This window comes from Carassius gibelio, chromosome B22, assembly GCF_023724105.1.
Source record: "Carassius gibelio isolate Cgi1373 ecotype wild population from Czech Republic chromosome B22, carGib1.2-hapl.c, whole genome shotgun sequence".
In the NCBI taxonomy this organism is placed as follows: Eukaryota; Metazoa; Chordata; class Actinopteri; order Cypriniformes; family Cyprinidae; genus Carassius; species Carassius gibelio.
The window spans coordinates 9,018,637-9,045,596 of NC_068417.1; the positions used below are offsets into that span (position 1 = coordinate 9,018,637).

General features: G+C 34.3%; 1 protein-coding gene across 5 annotated transcripts in view; it reads right to left on the reverse strand.

Annotated features, from left to right (window-relative positions):
* Nucleotides 1-26,960, reverse strand: part of LOC127987289 (fibrillin-2) — a 62,531-nt gene that overhangs the window by 4,296 nt on the left and 31,275 nt on the right. The window contains exons 16-61 of one of the 5 annotated variants that reach the window (XM_052589537.1): nt 26,537-26,812; nt 26,364-26,417; nt 26,160-26,285; nt 25,869-25,994; nt 25,640-25,759; nt 25,038-25,175; nt 24,481-24,531; nt 24,265-24,390; nt 23,820-24,047; nt 22,827-22,952; nt 22,308-22,436; nt 22,105-22,230; nt 21,869-21,994; nt 21,656-21,778; nt 20,321-20,446; nt 19,215-19,340; nt 19,011-19,133; nt 18,812-18,934; nt 17,656-17,781; nt 17,451-17,573; nt 16,189-16,311; nt 15,944-16,105; nt 14,568-14,636; nt 14,359-14,484; nt 13,447-13,572; nt 13,225-13,374; nt 12,555-12,626; nt 12,345-12,470; nt 12,145-12,270; nt 11,150-11,275; nt 10,954-11,070; nt 10,037-10,165; nt 9,062-9,181; nt 8,852-8,977; nt 7,993-8,145; nt 6,891-6,953; nt 6,682-6,807; nt 6,339-6,458; nt 4,756-4,878; nt 4,539-4,670; nt 3,246-3,371; nt 2,550-2,756; nt 1,129-1,254; nt 905-1,027; nt 677-793; nt 443-571 (exon numbers count right to left, since the gene is read on the reverse strand). In XM_052589537.1, coding sequence (XP_052445497.1) covers nt 443-571; nt 677-793; nt 905-1,027; nt 1,129-1,254; nt 2,550-2,756; nt 3,246-3,371; nt 4,539-4,670; nt 4,756-4,878; nt 6,339-6,458; nt 6,682-6,807; nt 6,891-6,953; nt 7,993-8,145; nt 8,852-8,977; nt 9,062-9,181; nt 10,037-10,165; nt 10,954-11,070; nt 11,150-11,275; nt 12,145-12,270; nt 12,345-12,470; nt 12,555-12,626; nt 13,225-13,374; nt 13,447-13,572; nt 14,359-14,484; nt 14,568-14,636; nt 15,944-16,105; nt 16,189-16,311; nt 17,451-17,573; nt 17,656-17,781; nt 18,812-18,934; nt 19,011-19,133; nt 19,215-19,340; nt 20,321-20,446; nt 21,656-21,778; nt 21,869-21,994; nt 22,105-22,230; nt 22,308-22,436; nt 22,827-22,952; nt 23,820-24,047; nt 24,265-24,390; nt 24,481-24,531; nt 25,038-25,175; nt 25,640-25,759; nt 25,869-25,994; nt 26,160-26,285; nt 26,364-26,417; nt 26,537-26,812 — 5,865 coding nt within the window. The remainder of the gene's footprint in view (nt 1-442; nt 572-676; nt 794-904; nt 1,028-1,128; nt 1,255-2,549; nt 2,757-3,245; nt 3,372-4,538; nt 4,671-4,755; nt 4,879-6,338; nt 6,459-6,681; nt 6,808-6,890; nt 6,954-7,992; nt 8,146-8,851; nt 8,978-9,061; nt 9,182-10,036; nt 10,166-10,953; nt 11,071-11,149; nt 11,276-12,144; nt 12,271-12,344; nt 12,471-12,554; nt 12,627-13,224; nt 13,375-13,446; nt 13,573-14,358; nt 14,485-14,567; nt 14,637-15,943; nt 16,106-16,188; nt 16,312-17,450; nt 17,574-17,655; nt 17,782-18,811; nt 18,935-19,010; nt 19,134-19,214; nt 19,341-20,320; nt 20,447-21,655; nt 21,779-21,868; nt 21,995-22,104; nt 22,231-22,307; nt 22,437-22,826; nt 22,953-23,819; nt 24,048-24,264; nt 24,391-24,480; nt 24,532-25,037; nt 25,176-25,639; nt 25,760-25,868; nt 25,995-26,159; nt 26,286-26,363; nt 26,418-26,536; nt 26,813-26,960) is intronic. The other 4 variants (XM_052589538.1, XM_052589539.1, XM_052589540.1 and 1 more) reach the window with 4 other exon arrangements.

Below are 26,960 nucleotides of genomic sequence, written 5' to 3' on the forward strand. Positions count from 1 at the left end.
TAATTAATCGCATATTTTTTCTAAATTTAAAGTTGTAGTGTGCATTTGGGAAAGTCTCCCATTTGATGTGGTCGTAAAGAGGTGTAAAGAGATTTGTTTTCAAGAAAAAATCAAATAGGATTAAGGCCATGCCTTAATTGCATTAAATATTTTAACGTATTAAACAGGAAAAAATGTATCGCTTGGGTTAACGCATTTTGACAGCACTAATTTAAGTAATTTGAGAGCGGATTGATTATGTCCTTTATGGTGCTTTGTGGGAGTGCGCAAGTAATATAGGCGCAATTTGAGCGTAGTTTTCCACCAACAATTCTGCTGTTACACATGATTATGCACTGAATAGATGGTTTCAACAAAAGCATATAACAGCTTTTAACAAGTGATGTTTGCATTGGTGCTTAGTGCAAAAATATTTCTAATGGGCCTAAAATTTAAAACCTACCGTCACAGTTGAGTCCGGTGGCATCCAGAGAGAAGCCCTTCTGACATTCGCAGTTGAAGCTTCCGGGGGTGTTAAGGCAGGAGGCGCGGGAGCCACATACGTTCGGCTGATTGCTGCATTCGTTGTTGTCTACGAGATGAAGCATGGAGGCAATTTTAGCTCCAAATGACCTGCTCAATTATTTAGATTCTGGGCTAGGCATGTTAGCGGGTGGTTTGAGTTCATATCCCTCACCTATGCATGCCGTCTGGTGCTGCATGAAGCCCGAGGGGCATTTACAGGTGAAGCCACCGATCGTGTTGACGCACAGGAACTGACAGTTGTGCTGCTTGGTTGAGCACTCATCCAAATCTGGGATGAAATAAGCCGTTTTTCATTTTAGCACACACATTGGGACTGATTATTGCTATGAGCATATTTTATCACATCAAGGACAAATATACGCTTTGATTATGAGCTAACCTTTGCAGGTCTTCCCATCAGGCTGTAGGATATATCCTCTGGGACATGAGCACAGGTAACTGCCTTCAGTGTTTTTGCACAGGAAATTGCACGGCTTGGGCGACTGAGAGCACTCGTCCATATCTAATTGAAAAGCATCATGTATTGGATCAAAAACAGGCTTTTTGAACCGTACCACACTTTGTTGTGTTAAAAGAGGGTTATGGTGAGCGAGGAGAACGTACCGACACAGGAAGTGCCAGTGAAGTCATTGGTGTAACCCACGTTGCAATGGCAGCGGAAAGAGCCGACGCTGTTGATGCACTGGCCGTTCTTACACAGGTTAGGCATCACCTCACACTCGTTAATGTCTGCAAAAACATGGTAGATATGGTAAAAAAAAATGCATCTAAATATGCATATTACATCTAAAAGAAATGCCTGAATTTTAATAAAGTACTTCTAACTAAACATATTTAGCACTTATTAAAAAACAGTACTAATGTTAATATAATACTAATAATGATAAATTAAATATTGTTTATATATATATATATATATATATATATATATATATATATATATATATATATATATATATATATATATATATTTCACATGTACATTACTGGTAAATAAATATCCACTTCCAAAGCAAAGAAATGGATGTGCTTTTTGTATAATTTATTACAGTGCCGAATAATTCACTAAAATATTATTTTAAAAATGCATTAATGTAAACCATTCATAATTCTAAATTTAAAAATGCATGGATATTTTATAAATGTATATATTTATTAAATACATTTCAAATATCCATAAACTTATTTGAAATATTGATGAGAACATGAATATATTAAAATGTATTTTTAAATATTTCCCAGTAAATATCCACAATCCAATATTTTTGCCAAAAATTATTAGATTGATAAATAATTAACTATAATAATAAAAAAAATGCATTGATGTAAACATTTATAATTATCGACATAAAAATACATATTTCTGAATTCATTTATATATATATATATATCCAGAATATTTACACTTAATATAATCAAATGTATTTAAAAAAAAAAAAATTGAAATATTTATGAAATATGAATATACAAATATTTCAAATATATTGAAATAGCCCAAACACTTAATCATAAATCACAAAGAAAAATAAAAAAGATATTTGATCATTTGTCCAAAAGGAATTATAATAACAATTTATTCCAGTAAAATTGTTTTAAAATATCCATTAGTGTAAATATACATAAGTATAAACAAATATGAAAAGTAACACACATTTTCTTAATTTATATGTTTATATATATATATATACACACACACACACCCACTGCTCCGGGTGTGTGTTCACAGTGTGTGTGTGTGTGTTCACTGCTCTGTGTGTGTGCATTTCGGATGGGTTAAATGCAGAGCACAAATTCTGAGTATGGGTCACCATACTTGGCTGAATGTCACTTCACTTCACTTCACTTCATATATATATATATATATATATATATATATATATATATATATATATAAATTGTATAGATATTTGAATGTACATAAAATAACTGCACTGGTCTAAAAGAAGCTAATGTTGATTTTATTCTAGAGACTGTCGCTCAATGAAATCTCTCCACAGTGACTCAGAAGAGCTGAGATGTCTGACCTCTGCCGTCGGTGGTGTATCCGGGTCCGAGCGGACACATCTTCTTGTACTGGATGGTGCCGGGCAGAGGGCAGAGTTCACAGAGCGAGCCCCAGCCGCGGCCGGCGTTACAGCAGCACTCCGACTTGGTGACGGTGTTTCTGTTAGTGGACGACTGCTGGCACATCGTCTGCAGGACCTCCGTGAAGCAGAAGCCCTTCCTGTTATCTGACAACATTACAGGCCAGTTAGACACAATTATTCTCATTAAATGGCAATCCTGTATTAAATGATTGAAAACTGGGGGTTTGATTCAGTTGTAACATTTGGTTTCATGCGATCTGTGTACACATTCTGATTGGCCGCTGGCTCTTTCAGATGTGTTCTAATTGGCCGCTGGCTCTTTCAGCCGTGTTCTGATTGGCTGCTGGCTCTTTCAGCCGTGTTCTGATTGGCCGCTGGCTCTTTCAGCCGTGTTCTGATTGGCCGCTGGCTCTTTCAGCCGTGTTCTGATTGGCTGCTGGCTCTTTCAGCCGTGTTCTGATTGGCTGCTGGCTCTTTCAGATGTGTTCTAATTGGCCGCTGGCTCTTTCAGCCGTGTTCTAATTGGCCGCTGGCTCTTTCAGCCGTGTTCTGATTGGCCGCTGGCTCTTTCAGCCGTGTTCTAATTGGCCGCTGGCTCTTTCAGTCATGTTCTGATTGGGTGCTGGGTCTTACCAATGCACTCCGTGCCCGTGGAGCTTGGTTCGAAACCCTCGTTACATTCACAGCGGTAGCTGCCCACGGTGTTGATACAGCGGCCGTTCTTGCAGATCCCCGGCTTGCTGCGGCACTCATTCAGATCTGCCAGAGAGAGAGAGATGATCTGAGACGACTTATGCAACAAGACAGACGGCAACAGCACCATGAGCACCTGCTGTATAAAAATGACTTACTTGTGTACATTTAAATGATATCCAGTATGCAATACAGAAAATGGTTTAGGTTATATCAAATAAAAATGTTACAGATTTTAATTGCGTAATATTGGTCAAATTTGACCTATTATTATGTAATTATATAAAATATAAATAATTATTTTTATTATATTTCTTCTTTATTTTAAAGGCTTTTATATTAATATTGCATTAAATACAAGATTACTTTTATTATTATTATTATATAGAAAATATAAATATGAAAATATTTGTTTTATGGTTATTTTGCATTAAATTTTAATTATTGTTATTAATATTATTATTATTCAAAATGCATGTTAAAAACTTATCATTTTGTCCAACTACATTGTCTAGGATATCACTACATTCTCAATATTCCAGTTTACATTGATATAAAGTAACATTAAATTATTAGTATTATATAAATATTACTTATTTAACCTAGTAAACACTATGATAACAATTTGCATAAAATGCTGAAATAGTATTATGACTATGTAGAAAAATATAATATAATATAATATAATACATAATATTATTGTATATTTTGTGTTTTTTGTTTTGTATATTTTGTGGCAATTGTATTTTGCCAAACTTTATGTTTTTAAAAACATTTGTATAATACTAATTTAATATTTTATTAAAAATGCATGTTACAAATAGCCTTGTAAAACTTTTGACAAAGTACAATAGTTACTGCAGTCACATTAGACAAATGTATATTTATACTGCATAAAATTTTAAGTTATTATTATTATCACTAAACAAATATATATTATTGTTTTATAGTAATTAAACAAAATATTAAAGCATTATTATTACTACTATATATTTAGACATTTTCTGAAGAAAATATTTTTGCTCATGCAAAATTATTAGTCACTATTAGTTTCTGCAATATTCTGGTCTTTTCCACCAGTTTTCTCGTCCACCAGTTGAAAATCATGAGTCTGTTCTTTTGAATTACTGTCTATTTTTCTGATGAAGACACACAGGCATCGTTCTCTCTTTAGAGCTTGAGTGAGTCTCTCTCTCTCTTACACACACACACACACTCGTGCTGGTTTCTCACCCATGCACCCCTCTCCGTCGGGCCGGCGCGTCATGCCTGGAGGACAGATGCACATGAAGGTACCGATCTGGTTTTTGCAGGCCATTCCTCTGGAGTCGCAGTCATCCAGCCCCTCTGCGCACTCGTCCTGGTCTGCAAAGAGAGAGGGAGGACTAATGATTATCATCTGCACTCCCGTTTGTGTGTGTATAATGATGATGTGGATCGTCATACAGACCTCGGCACATTCGGTTGTCGTCGCGCAGCACGTATCCCGTCGGACACATGCACTCGTACGAGCCGAAGGTGTTGACACAGCGGAAAGCACAGAGCAACGGGTTCACCGCGCACTCGTTAATGTCTGAACACACAGAATAAAGATGAACACACAGATCCTAAGAGAAAACCACCACTTTATGAATGTAGTATGTGACAAAAACACGTTTATTTCCAGTAGAAACATCTTAACAACCTCAAAGCAAGCATCATTTTTTGAAGTGTAACTGTGTTAGGTCATTTAAACAGAATTTATTCACTTAAGAAGCATAATTATGTAATTTATTAATACTTTATTAAGAGGCATATAAAAAATGCAAAAACGAATATAATTTAGGGGTTGACCGATATGTGACCCTGGACCACAAAACCAGCCTTAAATTTAAATTTTTAGAAATTGAGATTCATGTACCATCTGAAAGCTGAATAAATAAGATGTATGGCTTATTAGGACCAGAAAATATTTGGCAGAGATAAAACTATTTAAAAATCTGGAATCTGAGAGTTTAAAAAAAAATATTGAGAAAATTGTCTTTTAAAGTTGTCCAAATAAAGTTCTTAGCAATGCATATTACTAATAAAAAATTATGTTTTGATATATTTACAGTAGGAAATATATACAAAATATCTTCATGGAACATGATCTTTACTAGGTCCAGGTGAACATATGTGTTTTTCAGGGCTGATACTGATTATTACAGATAAGTTGACTGATAACCGATATATATGTCTGCCATTAAAATTAAACTAAATTCAAATTAAGAATAACAGGGGCTTTGACAAAACTTTTTAAAATGCTTTTATGAATTATTTTATAGGCAAATGACCGAAAACCATAAAAGCATTTAATATCGGCACCGATAATGCCGATAATCGGTTGACCCCTACTATAAATGATGTATCCTTACAATTATGCTTCTTTGGTAAATAAATCTGGTATTTTATATATATAAATTAAAGAAAACAAATTTAAACAAACACACACATACATATAAAACATTAAAATCAAAAATATAAATTATTCATATAATTATATAAAACATTTTTATAAAATTCATCAATATTTTAATTAAATTAAACAGCCATATTATAAAATTGTGAAAAATTTAGTTTAAATTTAATTTTGTATTAATTATAAAAACACACTTTATTATATTACATTGAATTTTACATGGTATATATATATATATATATATATATATATATATATATATATATATATATATATATATATTGATTTTTTTTTTTAATTTTACATGGTATATATATATATATATATATATATATATATATATATATATATATATATATATATAATTAAATAAAAAGAGCTTAATTAATAAACTATAATTAAATTTAATAAATTTTGTGTTAAATAATTATAGTAGTTTATATATATATATATATATATATATATATATATATATATATATATATATATATATATATATATAATTATTATTTTTTTATATAAAAATATATGTATGACTAACATTTTGTAATGGTTTGTTGTGAAATACAGTGTAGCTTATCTCCTGTCCGTACCTTCACAGGTCATCATAGGTCCGGGTTCGAATCCCTCCTGACAGGAACACTCAAAGCCACCAGGAACGTTTGAGCACGTGCCGTTTCCACAGGGGTTTCCGATGGAGCACTCGTCCGTATCTGTCCAATCAACCATCAGACCATCAGAACGGTGCTGTTAATAACCCACATGACTAACTAGTCCATCATTTGCTTGATACTTTACTTTAATGATGTTGTAAACTAAGGGATTGAACCCATAACCTTCCCGCAGTGATCAAAAAGAGCGAGAACAGAGTGAATTAAGGTTAAATGAGACACTGTTAGCCAGTCGGAAGTTTGCATATTTTTCTGGTGAACTCACCCACGCAGTTGACGCCGGTGAAGTCGAGGTTGTATCCGAAGGGACACTCGCAGCGGAACGAGCCGTCAGTGTTGATGCACATGCCATTCCCGCAGATGCCCGGGTTCTCCACGCACTCGTTCATGTCTGCGGAGACACATGAGATGTCAGGACGGGGATTTTGGAAAGGAAACATGCTTTAGTTGACAGAGTTTAAGCGGTTTTCTCACCCTCGCGTCCCTCGGGCCGTGGGACAGCTTCGTGACCATAGGGACACAACGTGTGGAACGCAGCTGCGGGAGAAAAACACCACAAAATTACTCTGATTTTTAAAAATGCATATGGAGACATGAAGGGTTTGATTTCTTATACGTGTGATTATTAAATTACATTTACTTTGACATACTAAAATATTACGATCTAAATAATATAAAAAAAAAATTATTAGATAATGAAATGAAATTTTATAGAAAACCATATTAAATTACTCAACACTTTTTGTTCAATTAAATGGTCAAAATTACCAAATTACTATTTATTTTATAAAACGGACAACTATTTCTTTTATACTAAATAGCTAAGTTACCCTTTTTCCGTTCCATTAAATGACCGATATTAAAATGACAAAAATGTATATAATTAATATTTTAGTAATTAAGCTTTTTTAATGAAATTATTATTAATTGTTACATATGAGAACAATTTAAATTATAAAAAATGTTTTTTTTAAATGAACAAAATTAAAATTATAAATGTATTAAACTTAGAACGATATATTAATTATATAAAACATTATTCAATTAATTTATTTACATTTTCATGAAACTACAGTTTTATTTTGTTAAATTAAATGATCAAATAATATAACAAATTATATGTGATCAGAATGAAATTTAGTCATAAAATGACTAAAATGTATCGAAATTATAACCATTTATTAATTAAATAAAACATTACTAAATTATTTAATTTAGTTACATTATCATGAAACTATTTTTTTGTTAAATTAAATGATGAAAAAGTTGCAAATTTTAAATGATCAAAAATAAAATAAATTGATTAAAATTACATCTATTTAATAATTATATAAAACATTAAATTATTTCATTTAGTAAAATTTGTAAGTTTTTTTGTTTATTTAAATGATCAAATAATATTATTATTTTTTAAATGTAGGACTATTTATTAACATATTAGATGACTGTCTTATACTAACTTACCTATACTAACTTAATTTACTTTTTTGTTGAATTAAATGATTAAAATAACAGAACTGTCTCTGTAATGAGGAGAATGATGTATTAATGACACAAAGCAGTTGTGTTCAGTTACCCTCAGTCTCGCGCGGACACAGTTCGCAGGGGTCGCCCCATCCCTCGCCCGGCAGAAGGCTGCAGCAGCACTTGGCTTTGGTGGTGTTGAGTGGTTTGGGGACGGAGCATTTTCCCGCTTCAAACCGCGTGAAGCAGAAGCTCTCGCGCGTATCTGATCACAAAAACACACATTCATGTGAGGAAAACACACAGAGCTGCTAAATACAGCCATATACCTCGCTTCAGAGTGACTGATTTATTCATTAAATGAAACAGACTTTATTAAAATATTAAATGGTTTGTTGCATTTAAATTATAATAATTAATTGTTTTTTTTAATGTAAAGAACAATTGCAAAATATCAATATTTAAATAAATGAATAACTAGGAACATTTTATATTTGATTCATTAATTCACAAAACCACAGTAGTTCCCCTAAAATAATAAAAATAATCATTACAAACAGCAGCATGATAAAAAAAAATGTATAAAACGGAGAGTTCCGGTCCTTGATTCTGATTGGTTGAGCCGTGTTCCAAGCTGTTGTTAATTACTCTACAAACACACGCCTTTGTTTACGTCAGTGTTCTTGTGTTGCTCGGCAACCACTTTATTGGAACCACAACTGATTCTGAGGAACTACATTGTTTGGTGGAAGAATTCTGTTTTTATTTATATGGTTTACTCTGTGAAACCTTACTACGTCTATGGAATAACCGTTTTCTAAAGCAATAACCCAAGTGAAGCCGTGGTTTACAGTGAATTAATAACAGCTCAGGGGCTGTAAACTACTAATTCACTGTAAACCACAGCTTCTTGGGGCTCATTGCTTTAATTGATTATAAAAGCGGATTGATGTGATGAAATGTGTTCTCACCGAAGCAGCGGCGGCCGTTGTCGGACAGCACGAACCCGGGCTGACAGAGGCACTGGAAGCTGCCCGGAGTGTTTTTACACGTTCCGAACTGACAGATGTTGGGCTCCACGTTGCACTCGTTGATATCTGTGCAGGACGGGACGGGTCAGCACGGCTCACAGGTGTGTGTGTGTGTGTGTGTGTGTGTGTGTGTGTGACTGAAGCTCTTACCCACACACTTGTCGTTCTGCACCTCGTACCCGATCGGACAGATGCAGCGGAACGAGCCGTCCAGATTCTGACAGGTCCCCGGCTGACAGGCCCCCGGCAGCGTCACGCACTCGTTAATATCTGACACGCACAAACACTCACATTATTACATAACAGTCCTGCACAACATAACACACATACATGATGATCAGAGAAACTAAACTACTGTCGGAAAAAGTCTTTCAGTTACTAAAAACAGCAGCTTTTATAGCAAGTTGATGAGTTTTTAATTATACAAAAAAAAAATGTGGTTAAATTTGTATATAATATATATATATATATATATATATATATATATATATATATATATATATATATATATATATATATATATATATATATATATAATAAAAGATAATAGATATACATTATAACTGTACATTATATAAAATATAAAAAAGTGAAAAACTTTTAATATAAAATCTCTAATAAATATAATTTGATAAAAAACTGATAAAAACACCCCTACATCTAATTCATTTGCAAAATATCAATATTTAGTTAGTATTTATAAAGCAAATATTTTACCATTTTTGCTAATTACAAAATAGATGAATCACCATATTTCATCTGATTCAATTGTAAAATTCCAATATTTAAAGAAATTAATTATATATTTAATTTATCGTCATCGTTTTCAAAAGCCTCAGTTTTCACAGTCCACACTAAAACACGAAAACAGCGTTTTCAAATTTATCCACTTTGGAGAGTGTTTCCTGGACTAAAAACACCATCTCAGAGTGGACGGAAGGCCAAAACAGAGAGAGAAAAAAATGCGTTTTCAAATGAAAACATATTAGAGTGGACAAGGCGGTCTTGTCAATGCATTACACAAGATGCGTTTCTGAAATAGTTTTCCAGAGTTTTCCCTGGAGATTAATGGTATGGATGTCAAAGAGGTGTCTCTGATGACTATCTGTACAGTAAGAGTCTCACCGACGCAGTTCTTGCCGTCTGGCGTCAGGTTATATCCGTCCAGACACAGACACCTGAAGGAGCCCAAGCTGTTGATGCACTGGCCGTTCCTGCACACCTGACTGGCGTGAACGCTGCACTCGTCGATATCTGAACACACAGAAACCACCTCTGATGTCATTAGGATATCACACATGTACATAGTTGGACAATAATACCCATAGAATCAGTAACATATGGTGGTCAGTATTGTGAATTTCTGTGACATTTGACAAATTGTAACTACAATGTTCAAAAAACATCCAAAATATGATTACATCATCTTTGCATGTACATTTAAGCTCATTTTTAGCATATTTAATTTAAAAATGTTTGAAGACCCAACATTTTGGAATTAAATGATTGAGAAGAATTATCTGTGAAAATGTAAAACACATTCACAAAAAAAGAAAGATACATTTCTATAGTATTAAATAGTTAACTATGTATGTGTTCAAATGGTTAAGTCGCAATATATAAAATATATATAAAATGTTAAAAAATATTAAGATAAAAAAATGTTTTCTTTCCTGCTAAAATCCTAATTTCTTTAAAATATTGAATAGTTAATTATGTATTTAAAGAGTTTAAATGGTTAAAGTCAAATTCTAAAGTTTAAAATACATTTAAAATGGTAAAGTTTCATTTTAATTGAAGGAAACTTTTGTCTTTCCTGCTAAAATCCAAATTTATTTACAATATTTAATAATTAATTATGTATTTAAATAGTTTAAATGGTAAAAGCCAAATTATAAAGTTTAAAATAATTAAAATGAAACTTTAAAAATTTTAAATGTAAAGGAAACAATGAAGTCCTTCCTGCTAATATGCAAATTTCATTACAATATTTAATAGTTAATTATGCATTTAAAGAGTTTAAATGAGCAGTTGTTTCTCACCCATGCAGTCGTTGTTGTGCGTCAGCTCGAAGCCAGGGAAGCACAGGCAGTTGTAGGAGCCCACGGTGTTTTTACAGGTGCCGTTTCCACACGGCTGCCGCTCGCACTCGTCGATATCTGCCAGAGACAGTGAGATTCAGCCCATCACACGTGGTTCAGAGCAGCTGACGCTTGAAGAGCGGCCGCAGACACTCACCCATGCACATGGTCAGGTCCGGTGTGGTCTTGAAGCCGTTGTGACACAGACAGCGGAAACTTCCCTGAGTATCGATGCACTCGCCGTGGCTGCACACGTTCGGGATCTCCTGACACTCGTTACGGTCTGACACAACACATTAAAGCCACAAAATTAGCCAGAAATTACACTTCATGAGTATATAAAACTGTTTGCATAAATAGCAATAACATTACTATACACTAAATATAAATAGCAATAGAGGCTATGTACACTACGTGAAAATAGCACATTTTCTTAGCGATATATGCTATGTACACTAAGTGCAAATAACTATAGATTCTATTAACCCTATGTTAAACTTTTACTACTTTTTTCAAATAGTGTCAATTATATGCACCTGCACCTCAGTATTGTAGTACATTGTAAATTGAACTTCTAATGCAAATTATTAAATGAACCTTACTGGGACAATAAAGCCTCTCCCTACACCTATCTTAACTCTAGCCAGTACTTTCTTTTCAACTTTTTGAGTATACTCTTCATTTTCATAGAAAAAAAAAAAGATTTCTGATGTGATTTGAAATTTGAAAAGGGAGAAAAAAGTTCACCAAAAGGCGGATTCGAACACGGGTCGATCGCGTCAAAATTATTATTCTGTGCCACTGGAGCTTGTTGATTGTTGGTTGAGTGTTGACTACCCGAATCACACGTTGGTGGGTGGATTTACTGTGAAAATCTTTTAGCCAACAAGGCAGGCTACTTTAACTAAGTGTTAAAAACATTATACCTGCACATGTTGTGTCTGCTAAAGTCGTGAAAGTGGTTTTGCACCAAAAAAAAAATGCGTGCAATTAATGCCTACGTAATTAATTTATTTTGTTTTGTTTTATTCTTGACTGAATTTGAAACCGAACCCATCTAAAGACTGGTTAAATAATTTTTATTTTATTACACATGTAATCGTATTTTATTTAGTAAATGTGCTAAACAGTGGTGGATGCCGTGAAACTCACCGAGGCAGGCTCCGCTGGGCGACAGCTTGAATCCGGCCGAACACTCGCAGCGGTAGCTGCCGGGGATGTTGATGCAGTTGGCGTTTCGCTGGCACAGATTGTCGCCGCTATTGCACTCATCGATATCTGTGGCAAACAGATGGAGTAAGTCAAGAAACACGACAGCGATCTTCAGCACAGAGGCATTGGTGCGTCGGTACCTTCGCAGATGAGCAGGATGTTGTTGTAGCTGAAGCCCATCGGACACTCGCAGCGGAAACTGCCGATCTGGTTGATGCAGACACCGTTCATGCAGATTCCCGTGATCTCACGGCACTCGTCGATATCTGGGGGGAATATAACGAGCCATTTGTTTGAAAGTGCTGACGCAGAGCTTATGTTTATAAAGTGAGATGTTTCAGGCGACTCACCGATGGGTTTTCCAGTGTGAATGTCGATGATGAAACCGGGAGCCTGATTTCCACACAGCAGCTGATACTCGGCTGCAGGAGACACAAAATAAACACACATCAGTGAGAATATAATCTGTGCAGAGACTGAATTTAATGCCACAGCCTCAGAAAAACAAGACCCAAATAATAGCCACTTAAATATTTATATACATTAGTTTTACTTTAATCTTGTTATGCAAAGCTAGATATTTCAATGCCAAAAATGTCTTAAATTATTAATATTTGTTTATTTATTTTTATATAGTTTATATGACCCACCAAAATAATTTCACTGATTAATAATAATTTTAAATTTGTATATTTTCATATATTCATCAATTCATATTTTTTTAATGTTATGCAATGCACCTCATTTTTTATTTGAATCAAAGCTAAGCAATGAAAATGGAGGGTAAGTTTGAATACCACACCATCAGGAACCAATGTCCAACTAAATTAAATTATTTATATTAATATTGGTTATTTTCTATATGTATTTGTTTTATTTTATGCAATGCATTTTGTTTTATATAATTTATTTGTTACATTTTATTTTGTGCAAAGCAATGCACAGTAATAATGTCTGTATTTCCTGTGCCATTGGCATTCACTTTCATTATGTATTTAGTCCTGGTTCTCCCACACTCACACGTGGCCGGCGTGGGACAGGCCTCGCAGGGTCTGTTCCAGGCTTTGCCCACGTTATAGGAGCAGCAGCACATCTTCTTGGTCATGTTGAAGGAGAGCTCGTTCTCGCATGTGTCGTTGAAGTTGCGGTAGCACACGCTCTTTCTCATATCTGTGAAACAGAAACACGGATGAGCTCAGGAAGCTGTGATTCAGTCCTAAACGCTTGCCGAGCGGCTCTTACCCATGCAGTTGTTTCCTCCGTTCACCTGCATGTACTCGGGCGGACAGACGCAGGTGTAGTTTCCCAGCGTGTTGTAGCAGGTTCCCGGACCGCAGATGCCGATGTGCGCTGTACATTCATCAATATCTGAGAGAATCCATAAGAAAATATATCAGCATTCAGATTCGATCCACTCCAACTCTTTCTGTCTCATTGCTACTTTTATAGATGTTTGCAGAAATCTGCATGTCTTTATTACAATTACAAACATTTAAAAATGTCAAATGAATTAAAGAAGTTAAAATGTGTAAATAAAACTTAAGATTTTATTTATTTAAAATGACACAAAGTAATAACATTTTTTAGATAAGTCAATAAAAATTATTGAAATATTAATTTAATTGTTTATTCCTAAAATAGTTTACTAAACAAAAAAGTAGTTAAAAGTTAATTTAATGCTTAAAATATTAATATTTAACTTCAGTATAAACATTTAATTGAAAGTATTATTAATTAAAATCCTACAATAATGAATTATTAAAATAATTCATTAAATGTACATTTAATTAAATTAATTATTATAATATTTAAATATTTTTTTAAATATATTTTGTAATTAATATTTAATTATTTAAATGAAGTAAATGATAATTAAAAATAAATTTGATTTAAATAAGAAAAAAAAAAAGATTTAATATAGATTTAAATACATTCCTAAAATAATCAAGGTTACTTAACATTAAAATTCGATAAATGTTAATTTGATAAAAAAAATATAGAAAATCATTATATTTAATATAAATATTAAGTTGTTAAATCAAAGGTCAATTATTTTTATACTAATATTTCAATGTTATATTTAATTAAAAGTAAATCAAAAACATAATGAAAAAATCTAATAATTAATTTGATTAATTAGATTGTCGGCCGGACCTTCGCAGATGCGCGTCTCCTCGTTGAGGTAGTATCCGGCAGGACACTCGCACTGGAAGCTGCCGAATGTGTTGACACAGTTTCCCCCTTGACACAGACCAGGCAGCTCCTGGCACTCATCGATATCTGCGAGCGAGACAGAGAGATTATTAATGTAGGCGCCATTAGACTCACAGACCGCAGGCGTTGTGGTGTTGATCCGCTCTTACCCTCCAGGATGACGGTGATGGGATTTGGCCGGAAACCCTCTCCTCCGGGACACAGAGTTTTGTACTCGGCTGTGAGGAGACACACAGTTCATCATGAATACAATCAGTCTGTCCTCATGGCAGAATGACTAAGTGGTATTTACGACTGTTTTTAATTGGCTGATGCTTGTAGGGATATTTAGGGAGCAGAGTAAGCAACAGCTGTTATAATGATGATATATATATACACATTACTATTAAATGACAGTAAATGAGACAAAAATTGTGGGAATTCATGCTTTAGGTTTTAGTTTTATTACAGCAGAGGTATCGGCTGATGGGAAAATAGCTAAATATTTACCGATATATCGGTCTCCTACTTGTATTTTTGTTACAAAAATCTAAGGTAAGATTCAAATAAGTGGTAATTAAAAAAGAATAATATTTTATATATCCTTAATTTATTGTCTGATTGGAAAATAGCTAAATATTTACCGATATATCGGTCTCTTAATTGTGTTTTTGTCGCACTTTACAAGAAACTAAAATAAGACTGAAGTAGAAATAATAATAATTGTATATATTCTTAAAAATGCACCAACTGATAGGAAAATAGCTAAATATTTACCGATATATCGGTCTCTTTATTGTGTTTTTGTCGCACTTTACAAGAAACTAAAATAAGACTGAAGTGGAAATAATAATAATAATTGTATATATTCTTAAAAATGCATCAACTGATAGGAAAATAGCTAAATATTTACAGATATATCGGTCTCTTAATTGTATTTTTGTCGCACTTTACAAGAAACTAAAATAAGACTAAAGGGGGAATAATAATAATAATTGTATATATTCTTAAAGATTGCATCAGCTGATAGGAAAATAGCTAAATATTTACCAATATATCGGTCTCAAACTTAAATACAAATAAAAAAGGGATTAGGATAGGATAGAACAATATGTGATCTATTTGAAAATCTGGAATCTGAGAAAATCTAAATATTGAGAAAATCGCTTTTAAAAGTTGTTCAAATGAAGTTCATAGCAATGTATATTACTAGAAGTTTTATACATTTATGATAGGAAATTTACAAATTACATTTCATGGAACATGATATTTACTTAATATCCTAATGATTTTTGGCATAAGAAAAATTGATAATTTTGACCCACATGATGTATTGTTATTTATTGTTACAAATAGCAACTATATTTGTGCTCCAAAGTCCCATTTAATAACATTTCAGCATATTCGTTATATATGATATGCATATCTCTATATAATCGTTATATTAGCTATCGTCCACCATGCTTTCCAGATTCATTACATGCCACTGAGAGGAGTGATATGTTTGTACTGCTAGAGGTCAGTATTGAGGTAGTGTTGTTCATACAGGAGTTGATGGGTGGGCAGAGTTCGCAGGGGTTTCCCCAGGCTCCGCCCAGCGAGCAGCAGCAGGACGCTCGGGTCACGCCCACCCCGATCTCAGCGCTGCACGAGATGCCTCCGTCGCCGCGGTCCAGCGTGTCCAGGAAGCAGTTCCCCACCCGCGTGTCTGACAGAGAACAGAAACTTCATGCATTACGTTTACAGTGATGGTGATGAATGTGGAAGACTCAAGTTGGACGGTTTCAGTACCGACGCAGCCCACGCCCGACGGGTTGAGCTCGAAGTCTGGAGGACAGTTGCACTGGTAGCTGCCGGGCAGATTCACACATACGCCGTTGATGCAGTTCACAGGGTCGAAACACTCGTTAATATCTGACAAAGAGAGACGAAAGTGAGAAACGACACATGGTCCAAAAATAAATACGTTTAATAAATGTAATTAATTCGTTTGTTTTAGTACTTTATTAAAACTAAATTACACAACTAAATGCAAAACAAACAATAACATTAATAAGTTGCTTAACATTGAAATTCCATAAATAAGCAATTATACAATTAAATACAAAATAATTTCGCAATTTTATTATGAATTGAAATATAAATTAAAATACTGATATAAATGTAAGACAATTATTTCGTTAAAATTATTTTATTTCAACTAAAATAACACAATTAATATGGTTCATTAAAATAGTTACTAAACATTAAGATTAAATGTCAAATTGATTCATTAAAATTTAAATTTATTGCATTCAATTATCTAAAGTAAAATTAAACAAACAAATAAAATTTATTTGAGAATAAAAGTGATTTAAGTCCATGACGCTCAAAATTGAGGCTCTTTTGTTGATGTTTGCTGAAATTAAATAAATGTAAAATACAAAATGTAAAAAAAAAACAAAAAAAAAACGTTATTTTTATTATTTCACCAAAAGTAAAATACACTGACAAATAAATGTATTATAAGTAAGTAATTTTTAATATACATTTAAGCAAAAGTTTATTTTTATTATTATTATTACAATAAACAATAAATCACATCAACAAATAAAATGTTAATTAAATAAATCAATGTTACCAAACAAGAAAATTCAGTCAATTTAAAATTAAGACAATGAATCTAACTTGATATAAATGTAATATATTTCATTCAAATATTAATCTACAAATAATAAGTTAATCAAAAGAAAATTACACACAAACTCTTGTCAAATAAATGAAGGAAAAATATGTATTTGATTTCAAATGTAAATATTTGTATTTTATTAAATTGAAATAAATACATTTTGAATATAAAATGATTAAATTAAGCTTTAATTATTTATTATTTGAAAGTAAACTACAAAAAAATTATAAAATAATTAAGCTACCCTCACATTTAGTGCGTCTTTTGTCTGCATTTGCTGAAATAAACACAGACTTGAGATCTCCATGATGCAGTGATTCGTGTGTGTGTGTGAGTATGAGTGTGTGTGTGTGTGTGTGTGTGTGTGTGTGTGTGTGAGTCTCACCTGTGCAGTTTCCTCCGCTGCGGTCCAGCTCGTAACCGTAGTCGCAGATGCAGCGAAACATTCCCGGCAGATTCTGACACGATCCGAACACACAGATGTTCTGGAAGTTACATTCGTCGATGTCTGCCGGTCGACACACACATAGAGGATCGAGTGAGTGTGTGTGTTACTGTAAGAGTGTGTGTGTGTGTGTGTGTGTGTTTACCCTGGCAGGCCTTGCTGTCTTCCGTCGGGGTGAAGCCCATCTCACACTCGCAGCGATATCCTCCCGGCGCGTTCAGACACTGACCGTTCTCACACAGATTCACGTTATCAGCGCACTCGTCCATGTCTGCACACAAACACACAAACCAACAACAATCCTGCCGTTTATGACAAGTTTCATAGCAGAAACAGAGGCTGGACAAACAAACTTAGGACCAGAGTCTGTAGCAAAGAAAGAAAAGAAAAGTGAAATGTAAAAAAAAGCTATATATTTATTATAGTGCTGTCAAACGATTAATCGCAATTAATCACATCCATTTTTTTTTTGTTTACGTAATATATGTGTGTGTACTGTGTATATTTATTATGTATACATAAATACACACACATGCATGTATATATTTAAAATAAATGTTACATTTATAGATTTTATATATGTATCTATGATATAATTTATATGAATATAAATATGTTAATGTATATACATGTAAATATTTTCTAAATATATGCTGTATGTCTGTATCTTTATATATGCATAATAAATATGCACAGTAGGTACACACACGTATATTATGTGCACAAAACATTTATTTTGGATGTGATTAATCGCAATTAATCGTTTGACACCACTAATATATATATATATAACATCGAAGATATGGAAAATTAACAAAATAGAAATATAGAAAGTAATAAAATTTTTAAGATTAAGGAAATATTACTTTATAAGATTACATTTTAAGTAAAGATCATTTTTTTATTTCATTTTAAGTTAGGACAATAAAAATAATAAAAAATTTAAAAAATAAGCGCAAACACAAAAAGATAAAATAGATTTCTGAACAATACAACGAATGTCAAATTTTATTCAGTTACGTTTACGTTCAGATTACTTTTTAAGTAAAGTTTTTTTAAAAGTAAAGATTCCATTTCCTTTAAAGTTAAAAAAAAAAAAATCAACACAAACTAAAAAATAGAAAAATAGAATTAACATACATTTTTCGTTTCGTATACGATCAGATTACTTTCTAAGTAAAGATTTGTGTTTTTTTGTATTTAACTTAAAATTAAAAGTGAGTTACACAAACAAACAAATGCGATAACTTGGTAAAACAAAGGCGATTGAACGTGAGATGTTTGGGTGTGTTGTGTGATACCGGAGCAGGAGAATCCGTCGCCGTTGAACCCCTCCTTACAGGCGCAGCGGTACGACCCCGGCGTGTTCATGCACTCAGCGTTCGGGTTACAGTTGTGTTCCTCCGTCACGCACTCGTCCACATCTGCAGCGACGCAAGAACAGCCTCAAACCACATCCAGGACTCTAAGGTTAACGTTACCCTGCGGATCGTCACTCACCCACGCACTTGATCCCGTCGCCCTCCCAGCCGTCGCGGCAGCGGCACTTGAAGCTCCCCGGGACGTTGACGCAGGACGCGTGCATGTCGCAGTTATGAGCGCCCACCTCACACTCGTCGATATCTGACACAGAACAGACACTTTACAGAAGCTGGTCTTCATTTGGGGTTGATTTGACTCGATTCTTGAGGAATCAGGGGTTACCTGTGCAGCCGGTGGAGCCCTTCTTGACGAAGTAACCCAGCTGACAGTGACAGATGAAGGAGCCTTTAGTGTTTTCACAGTCACCGTGCAGACAGATGTTAGGATTCAGATCGCACTCGTTCACATCTGGACCAAGACAAGACAGGACAGATCAAAATAGGACATAATACGAGCCTATTTAAATATACAGAAGTGGTATTTACACTATCATGACTAAACATAAAAAAATAAAATAAATAAATAAATAAATAAATATATATATATATATATATATATATATATATATATATATATATATATATATATATAAAACGGAAGTAATAAAATAATTGCAAAAAAATTATATATATAAAAATGCAATGAAATCAAAATCAAGCTTACTTTGAATAAAATTAACATTAAATAATTTTAAAAAATGTATTTATAAAAATAATTCATCATATAAATCAAGGTTACTACATATTCTAATTACATAATGTCAAAATTAATGAGGTAAAAGTTAATTATTACTTCGTAAATTACAAGAAAGATAGAAAAGTAACGCAAACATTATTATTTTTTTAAGTTAAAGAAAATAATTCATAAAGTAAATCAAGTTTACTTATCCCTGTAACAATGTAAACAACTTTAATTCCAAATAAAGCATTACTATTTTTATTATTTAATTAAAAGTAAACAAAAAGTAAATTTCAGAAATAATTAAAAATCATTAAATAAATCAAGGTTACAAAGCAAGAAAATGAAATAATGTAAATACCCTTCAAGCCTTTTTATAACTTAAAAATACAACAAACAGACAAATTAAAAAGAAAATGAGGCTAATTAGTATTAAAATTACTGTTTAATATTGAATCAAATGTTTGGCTTTTTTTACTTTTTTCATTAAAATTACATAAATACAATATTTAAAAAATCAAGGTTACTAAGGATGATGATTGAATTAATTTACTACTTACTTAGATCACACAATTTTTTAGAAAAGAAATTCATGAAATAAATCAAGGATACTGTAAAATCATTTAAATAAAAGTAAATTATATAATATAATATAATATAATATACAATACACAAACAGATGTAAACATGAGTTGAGTAGCGTGTCTCACCGATGCATGTGCGCATGTCCATGGAGGCCATGAACCCGTCGTAGCAGAGACAGCGATATTCTCCGGGGATGTTCGTACACTGGCCGCCATCGCAGATGTCCGGTGTGTCTTCACACTCGTCGATGTCTGCGGGAGAGACGAGGCTCAGTCTGAGAGTCACAGTGTGTGAGTGTGTGTGTGTAAGTGTGTGTTTGTTAGAGATGCACAATTCTGGATGAACTTAAGAGTCACGATTCTCCCACGATTCTGAGCTAAACAATGTCAAAATATGAATTGTTACAGTCTATTTATAAGTATTGCATTTTAATGAAGTATAAACATTTGAATATATGTTACCCTGGACCATAAATCCACTCTTAAGTCGCTGGGGTATATTTGTAGCAATAGCCAACAATAAACTAAGTATTGTATGGGTCAAAGTTATAGATTTTTCTTTTATGTCAAAAATGATTAGTATATTAAGTAAATAATCATAATCATGCTCCATGAAGATATTTTGTACATTCCCTACCGTAAATGTCTCTAAACTTAATTTTGGATTAGAAATATGCATTGCCAAGAACTTCATTTGGACAACTTTAAAGATGATTTTCTCAGTATTTTTATGCACCTCAGATTGCAGATTTTCAAATAGTTGCATCTTGGCTAAATATTGTCCGATCATAACAAACCATACATCATCTGAAAGCTGATGATGAATAAGCTTTCCATTTGATGTATAAATCAATCAATTACAAAACATTGACCCTTTATGATTGGTTTTGTGGTCCAGAGTCACATATGAGTAATACTTCACTTGTTTCATTACTGGATGAATCAGCATTTTTGATTCAATAAAAAATGCATTTTTTTAAAGTCACTTGTCGCCACCTTCTGGCAAAACGATGCAATCGACACACGTTATTTGAAGCGCCAGTTGCTTTCAAAAGACGACTTGCTCTGTTTTGATCGCAACCACAGACTTCAATGTTTGCATCCGAACTATAAACTTTCATCCCAGTATTTCTGAGATAATATGACTGACTGTAAGACAGAAATAATAGCGTGTATTATTAGTTTGATTATTAGTAATACTATAAATAGACACGGGCATATAATCGTCATTTAGAAATCAGATGGCGTAGGTGTTTGGGTGATCTTTTAACGATTAATCATGCAGCTCGAGAGAGAGTGTGTGTGTGTGTGTGTAAATGATTCAATAACAAATCAATTTTTAAAAGTCACTTGTCGCCACCTACTGGCAAAGCGATGCAATCGACACACGTTATTTGAAACGCCAACTACCTTCAATGAATAATTGTGCAGCTCTAGAGTGTGTGTGTGTGTGTGTGTTACCGGCGCAGGTCCTGAGGTCGGGCATGAGCGCGTATCCTTCACTGCAGCTGCATTCGTAACTTCCCTCCGAGTTCGTACAGTGCGTATCGCAGCCGCCGTTCATGATGGTGCACTCGTCGATGTCTGCGGAAATGAAAAGATGCACGTTTTTAGCTTCTGAACTGATCAGGATCGTTAGTCTGATGCATGTGGATGTCGGTGGAGGTTTCTCACCCACGCAGCCCTGTCTGTCAGGGGTCACCTGGTATCCCGTGTCGCAGGAGCACTGATAGGTGCCCACCATATTCACACACTGACCGTTCCTGCACAGGTTATCACTCAGCTGACACTCGTTCACATCTGAGCGGAGGAAATCAAATAGTATATATATCATGTATCAATAAACTGGTAAAATTACACACTTAGTTTATTTATTGTTTATGTTATCACCACTAGAGTTTCTAGTGTACCTTCACATGCAGAAGCTTCTGCGCTCAGCTGGTGACCCTGAGGACAGTCGCACTCATAACTGCCCTCGGTGTTCAGACACGTCCCGCCCCGGCACAGCAGGGGGTTGCGCTCGCACTCGTCGATGTCTGCGGGACAGAAACAGAGAAGCTGTGACACACAGGCTTTCAGAGGACGGGGAGAGCGTCCAGGGTTCGAGTCTCACCCATGCAGTTCTTCATCATCATGAAGCCGCTCTCGTAGCCGTCGAAGCACTCGCACTCGAAGCTGCCCGGCGTGTTGACGCAGACGCCGTGTCCGCACAGGTCCGGAGAGATGGTGCACTCGTCGATATCTGCGGGAGCGAGGGGAACATCTTGATCGGTACGGCTGGGAAAATAATAATTATTATAATAATAATAATAAAGATTTTCTTAATGCATCGCGATTCTAAGCTTCATTTTAACCAGCAGATGGCGCTGCATGCTTCAGAAACCGCTGTACTCTGCTCGTTTCCAAATCTTTACACACACTTGAACCTATAATAATCATTCATAAATTCGAAAAGGTTTAAGCGAATTACTAGGTTGTGGGCTGTGTTTACATTAATCTCGCGGCATAAAAGCAGAATCGCGATGCACTCTGAAGATCTCAGAGTCAGTCCATTCTGCATCAGTTTGTTGTAGCCTGAGTGAGCGGCGCAGTGAAACGCCTCTCAGCTTTGATTTAGTGTTTAGTGTTTGACCTGTGCAGTTCCTCTCCTCCATGGTGAGGGCAAAGCCGCTGTCGCAGCGGCACTTGAAGCTGCCGATGGTGTTTCGGCATGTCCCGTGAGTGCACAGGCCTCTGAAGACCTTACATTCGTTCACATCTGCAGAGAAACACAGGCTCATAACCACATTATTCAACACAGAAAAAAAAAATCCCTAAAGAAATGCCACAAATCTGACTTTCTGTGTCTCTGTTTTTGTAACCTTGTTATACTTTGGGGACAAAATTGCAGAAAAATACACAGAAAACAAAAATAACTATAATTATAAAATGCCAAAATGTTTCTTTTCTTGGCTAAATAAATAAATCATTATATTTATTTATTTATTTTAATTGTATATATATTTAAATAATATATATATATATATATATATATATATATATATATATATAATTTTTGTATAAATTACATTATTTACATTGATTTGTATTTAATTTCATTAAAAAATTCAATGTAAAAAATATGTTATTTTTTATATTATATATACATATTTTATCAGTTTGTATATAATTTATATTAAATGTGTTTTTATTTAAATTTATAAAAAGATTAATGGGAAAACTTCAGGTAACAAATCATGTTTATTTATTATAATATTATTATTATATAGTCAATTTGTATTGTTATTTGTATTTAATTTAATAAGGATAATGTGAATGTTTTAGGTAACAATTATATTTCTTTATTATAAATGTATTTATATTTAAAACATATTTCATTATTTGTATTGTTATTTTTTAGTTTCATTTGACTTAGTCTTTATAATATATATACAGGAGAAATTTAGTATTATTATTATTATTGATTTTTTATACAAAAAAATATAAAAATCTAATTTTAGATGTACAATATCGGGCAATATCGGTTATAGACCAAAACAACATCAGTATCGGTATCATATCGGTTATAAATTTTCTAAATCCGCTCATCCCTATGAATAAATGAAAGACAGCTGTGATGCTGCACCTTTGTAGAAGGGTCGTCCAGTCAAGATGTCTCCTCGGTTAGCAATTCCAGGACCCCGCGGGCAGATGGTTTTGAATTCGGGTGTGTTTGGTTTTGGACAGGCCTCACAGTCCACACCCCATGCCGCTCCAACCGTACAGCAGCACATATCCACACGATACCGGCCCGGTAACGGCTCCACGCACTCGTCCTCGTCCCATTTCATATAACACTGCTCGCTTCGGATGTCTACAGGACACACAGACCACTATAAATCACAGCTGTTTTGTTCTCACATGTTGGGCTTGTTTTGGATCAGTTGCCCACATCTTAAATCAGTAATAAAACCAGTTGACAGTTTCTGTTTTTTGTTTAAAAACAGTTTCATGTTGATTTATTATGCTGTCTGAAACCAATAAATTAACTAAAGCAATAAATAATTTGAGAAACTACTATGTTTCCATACCAACACATGTTCGTCCGGCTCCGTCCAGTGTAAGTCCCTCCGTACAATCGCATCTGAACGAGCCCTGCGTGTTCACACAGCGTCCGTTTGTGCACACGCCGGGAAAAACCTCACACTCATTAATATCTAAAGACAAAGCAGAAACAGGATGCATCATCATACAAAGCTCTAGATAGATAATATTGTTAATGCAGCAAAGCATTGTGGGTAACGTACCTTCACACACAAGTCCCTTCATGCGACCGAAACCTTTCGAACAGGCTGGATCTGTAGAAAATACGTGTCAAAAACGTTGTTTTTTTCTGTTAAAGATTGCGTCTTTAAAGCAAACATTGGTTCATTTAGCTTTTTTTTAATACATTACATTTTGGATTAATTAAATTTGGCGTACAAAACTTTAACATACTCTTTTCTTTTTTTTTCTTGAAATATGAATTTCATTTAATTTATAGAAATTATTACAAATTAGAAATGTATACACAATATTGAAAAAATATATAATTATTTAAATATAAATCAAATAATAATAAATATAATTATTTGTTATCTAAAAGTTTGGCAAGAATATTTTATTAAATTAAATAAAAATGAATTAAATGAACATAAATTGTAAACAAATTGGCAAACCTTATATAAAATACACAAATAATCAAATTATTTTTTAATATAAATGAAATTACAGCAAATAAATATCATTCAATTACCTATGTAACCAAACAAGCATTTTCTTTAATTAGCATTTTTAGCATATTGCTTTTTGCATATGAACTAACCAATTTCGCAGCGTTCACATGGGCTTCCCCAGGCTGCCCCTAGCGTAGAGCAGCACTCGGACTTCAGCGTGGCCCCGTTTATATTCACCTCACAGCGGCCATCCTGGATGTTTAGCCAGCAGGTTCCTTTCATGCTGTCTGCATGGGGCAATTACGTGAAAGAGAAGTAAAAAAGTGTGACAATGACAAATGGACATTCTGACATTTGGAGCGGCTCCCCTGCGGAGAGTCATTGCATTTCTGCAGATATATAAAAACTAACTCTGATATCTAGCGGGATGGGATCACAGTGGGCATTCATGCTGAAAGCACAAACGCGCGACCTATTGCCTTCATTCTCCATTAATTTCAATCAAACGACTTTCGGTTTCAGACAAAGAATGAAAACTGCCTGGCTTGAAATGAATAAAAGTAACAGAATGCTGTTCGGTTACATCTAAATACAAAATAAACATTGACACGCACAGTGTTAGGTTGTGTATTTAGCAGTTGCATATAATAAAACACATTTAATAGCTACTAAACTATCCATAAGAGCTCTACCAATCTTGTTGTTACCATTGAAGCACTTCTTTAAGCCTAAAATGACTTTAATTACATACCCACGCAGATGGTGTTAGTGGAGTCCAATTTGCTGCCGTGAGAACATTCACAGTTGAAGGAACCGGCTACATTTCGGCACACACCATTGATGCAGGGGTTGGAGTCGCATTCGTTGATGTCTGAACAAAAGGATGATAGGTAAGAACGAAAGATACAATGTTTATAATATTATGTGAAATTCAGGAAAAAAACACAATGAGCAAAAAAAAAAAATTGTCGTAAGAAAACCTTCGCAAGTCTCAGAGTCAGCTTTGAAGGAGAATCCTTTGGGGCAAGAGCAAGTGTAACTTCCAGGCGTGTTTCTACACATGCCATTGTCGCACAGTAACCGATTCACCAAACATTCGTTAATATCTGAAAGATACGCAAAAAGTTAGCAAAATTCATTAAAACACAACTACTACTCATAGTTTTCAGAGCAATGTTGTACAAGAAGTCTTTTGTACCCAAAACATAGTAGAAGCTAAGTTTTGCTACCAAATAAAAAGTTGCGTAATAAAAAAAAATTGCGCAACTTACCCACGCAATTCTTGCCGCTAGCGTCGGACTCGTAGCCGATGTTACAGATGCAACGGTAACTCCCACGCAAGTTCTCGCAGATCCCGTTTTGACAGATGTCTGGATCCAAAGCGCATTCGTTGATGTCTGCGAAAAACAAACAAATCTAGTTCATTAGCATTTAGCATTCATAAATGATTAGCAAATTAGCAAAAACAGACTTACCTCGTCCGTCTGTTGTGATTCCAGGTCCACTGCTGCACACCGCCTGAAACTCGGCTGCGAAAAAACAAACAATGTTAGCCACGTGCTAGCACACGTCAAAGCTAGCATATGTTGCATTAATATTAAAGTATCGTTAGCGACTGTGCCAATGAAGGTGAATCGGTGTGGTTTACCAGAGTTAAATGCAGGGCAGGGTTGGCAGGGCTCTCCAAAGCCATGTTCAGGGTTGGCACAGCAGCATTCTGACTTCGTGACTGCCCCGGGTAATGGACGCGAACACGTGCCCATCTTTATTGCGCCGTAGCAGGTGGTGCGCATGTGGGTGTCCACGCAGACACGGCTGTCCACGTCTATGGCTAGTCCTGGTGGGCACTCGCAGCGGAAAGAGCCCTCGGTGTTCATACAGCGGCCGTTCATACAGATGCCTGAGGTCTGGCATTCGTCGATGTCTGTCAGAACGAAACAAAGAAGGAAATAGCGCAAGCCATTCAAGAATAACGTGTCAGTAATGAATAAAGATGTCAATGGCGGTCAATAACAACTTAAATTATGGTCACTAAAGACATTGGTGAATGACACCAGATGCGAGAACCAAAG